At 37.3% G+C, this 2,018-nt stretch overlaps 1 protein-coding gene across 4 annotated transcripts in view; it reads left to right on the top strand.

Moving 5' to 3' along the window:
* The window catches only part of ADGRG2 (adhesion G protein-coupled receptor G2), a 101,124-nt gene extending 99,619 nt beyond the window's left edge, over window positions 1-1,505 (top strand). For all 4 annotated transcript variants that reach the window (XM_019529222.1, XM_019529223.1, XM_019529224.1 and 1 more), the window contains one exon: window positions 1,078-1,505. In XM_019529222.1, coding sequence (XP_019384767.1) covers window positions 1,078-1,262 — 185 coding nt within the window. In that variant the 3' untranslated portion in view covers window positions 1,263-1,505. The remainder of the gene's footprint in view (window positions 1-1,077) is intronic.
* The last annotated feature ends 513 nt before the right edge of the window (window positions 1,506-2,018 follow it).

The raw sequence follows: 2,018 nt of genomic DNA on the forward strand, positions 1-2,018 counted from the left end.
TGAGGGCTTTCTGCTCTAATCCCCATGCACTGCCCCAAGCTGGGCAGCAGCCCCCACCCTGCTCAACTCCCTCCTTCTCTCACTACAGGGACCTCAATCCATCCCCCAGCACCAGAACTTCCTGCAAGGAGCTGCTGTCCAGGCTGCCTGGCTGCCATGTGCGTGTGCATGTGTACACATGCACATGGTGCCCTCTGCCTGATTGCCCTCCTCCCACTTTCCCCAGGCCCGTGTAGCCTGACACACTGCCAGCCTGCAAGGGGAAGACCACCATTTCCAACTTTTTTCTCCTTAAAATGAGAAAATCTGGGGTTTACCGCATTTTTCCATGTCAAACAGAAAACCTGGATCCGTGGTTATCACTTACTCAAGAAAATAATAGTTGCAGAGGAAAGAAATGTGATGATGTCCAATATAAAAACAGTTTAGAAAACCATATAGGAGTTTTTTCTCCCCTTAATGTGTGAAGGCTATATCCAAAGAACACCAGCTATCACTAACAGGATGCTTACAGGTAAACCTCTCATGTGGGGACGAGGAGAGCAAGGAAGGGGAAGTGTAAGAATAGCTCACTGAAGAGGTCCTACTCAGAGAGCTGCTTAGATATTTCAAGTTAGTCTAAATAAAAAAAATGCAAAAACTTTGCTTTGAAGCATTTGTTTTGTCCTGTAACATTACAGTATCGCTCATTTTGGTGCAAAACATTTAGTTCACTTTTGCTTCTTTGTGCTTTGGATTTAGATATCAATGTTAAAGTTAAAGTACATTAACTGTTGTTTGACTAATAGGAGAAATGGGTATTAGAGAAAGGGGCTAACTGTGTAAGTTGGGCTAGAAGGCCTTTACACAGTCTGGGCGAAATTCTGTTCTTAGATACTTGCATTCCCTAATTAATTAAAAAAAAATCCTATTTAAAAATCATGGTAAGGAGAAGAATTGTGAAGTGCACTTTAGACCAACACGGCTACAATCAACAACTGTGAAACTTGTATGCACTCACTATACTGACTGAAAATTTCAAGTACCACGTGGGACTTTTCATTCTGAGTTCTCTTTGACTTGTTTTCATTTTTGCAGGCCATCTCCCCAGCGAAAAGAATGGTGTTTCTTTCAATGTACAGAATGGTGATGTGCGTCTTCATGACTTTTCAGGAAAACAGCTTATATTTTATGAGAAGGATGAAACAGACAACAAAAACAGCCGTATCTCACTCAGAAGGACTTCAAAGAGGGGAAGCCTACATTTTATTGAGAGAATGTGATGATTTTCAAAAGCACGTTGTTTTACAGAGTGAAGTACAGATAACTTTAACTGATTTACATAATGTGAGAAGATCAGAAACTGATTTTATTTAATATATGGTACTGAAGCTTCAAGGCAGCCATAACTTGGATTTACAAGGACAGTTATTTAAAAATCAGTGCTACATTTTGACAAGGTACTTCAGATGCTGCATTTTAAGTGGCATAATTTTCAGTTTAATTCTTTCTTGTTTTTTAAAGATTTAAAGACAAGTTTGATTTTTAGACTGACTTTGTCAGTATAACTATGATAATATACCTGAATACAATACATAGTAATATTGTACAAATGTAGGTAAGCACAAGCTAAACTTAAGAAGTTCTTAAGTTTTCTGTCAACATGTTAATTACTACTTCAACCTTTTTATAGGTTAGAGTTGCTAACTTTATAACAATGTATATAAGCAGAACAATATCTGCCTTTCAGTGTCTGAATGCTATTTTTAATATTTATTTCTTGGAATATATAATGAAATATTCCTTTTGTATAGAAAAATAATTGATATTTGTTTTAACTTTGTTCTAGTTCAGAATGTTGGTAAAGTTAATTAGTTCAATTAACGTCCTATGTTATCCTATCTTATATCTTTAGAGATAGTTTGTTCAGTATGTGAAATACTTTACAGTGGTTAAAGTGTAATAGGAATGCTGTCACAGCTGAACCACTGGCTGCCTGTTTGTGAGAATACAGAGGGTGGGGATCTTCTCAAAGTAAA

The sequence above is a fragment of the Crocodylus porosus genome, unplaced genomic scaffold, assembly GCF_001723895.1.
Source record: "Crocodylus porosus isolate Cpor-Errol unplaced genomic scaffold, CroPor_comp1, whole genome shotgun sequence".
NCBI classification, from domain to species: Eukaryota; Metazoa; Chordata; order Crocodylia; family Crocodylidae; genus Crocodylus; species Crocodylus porosus.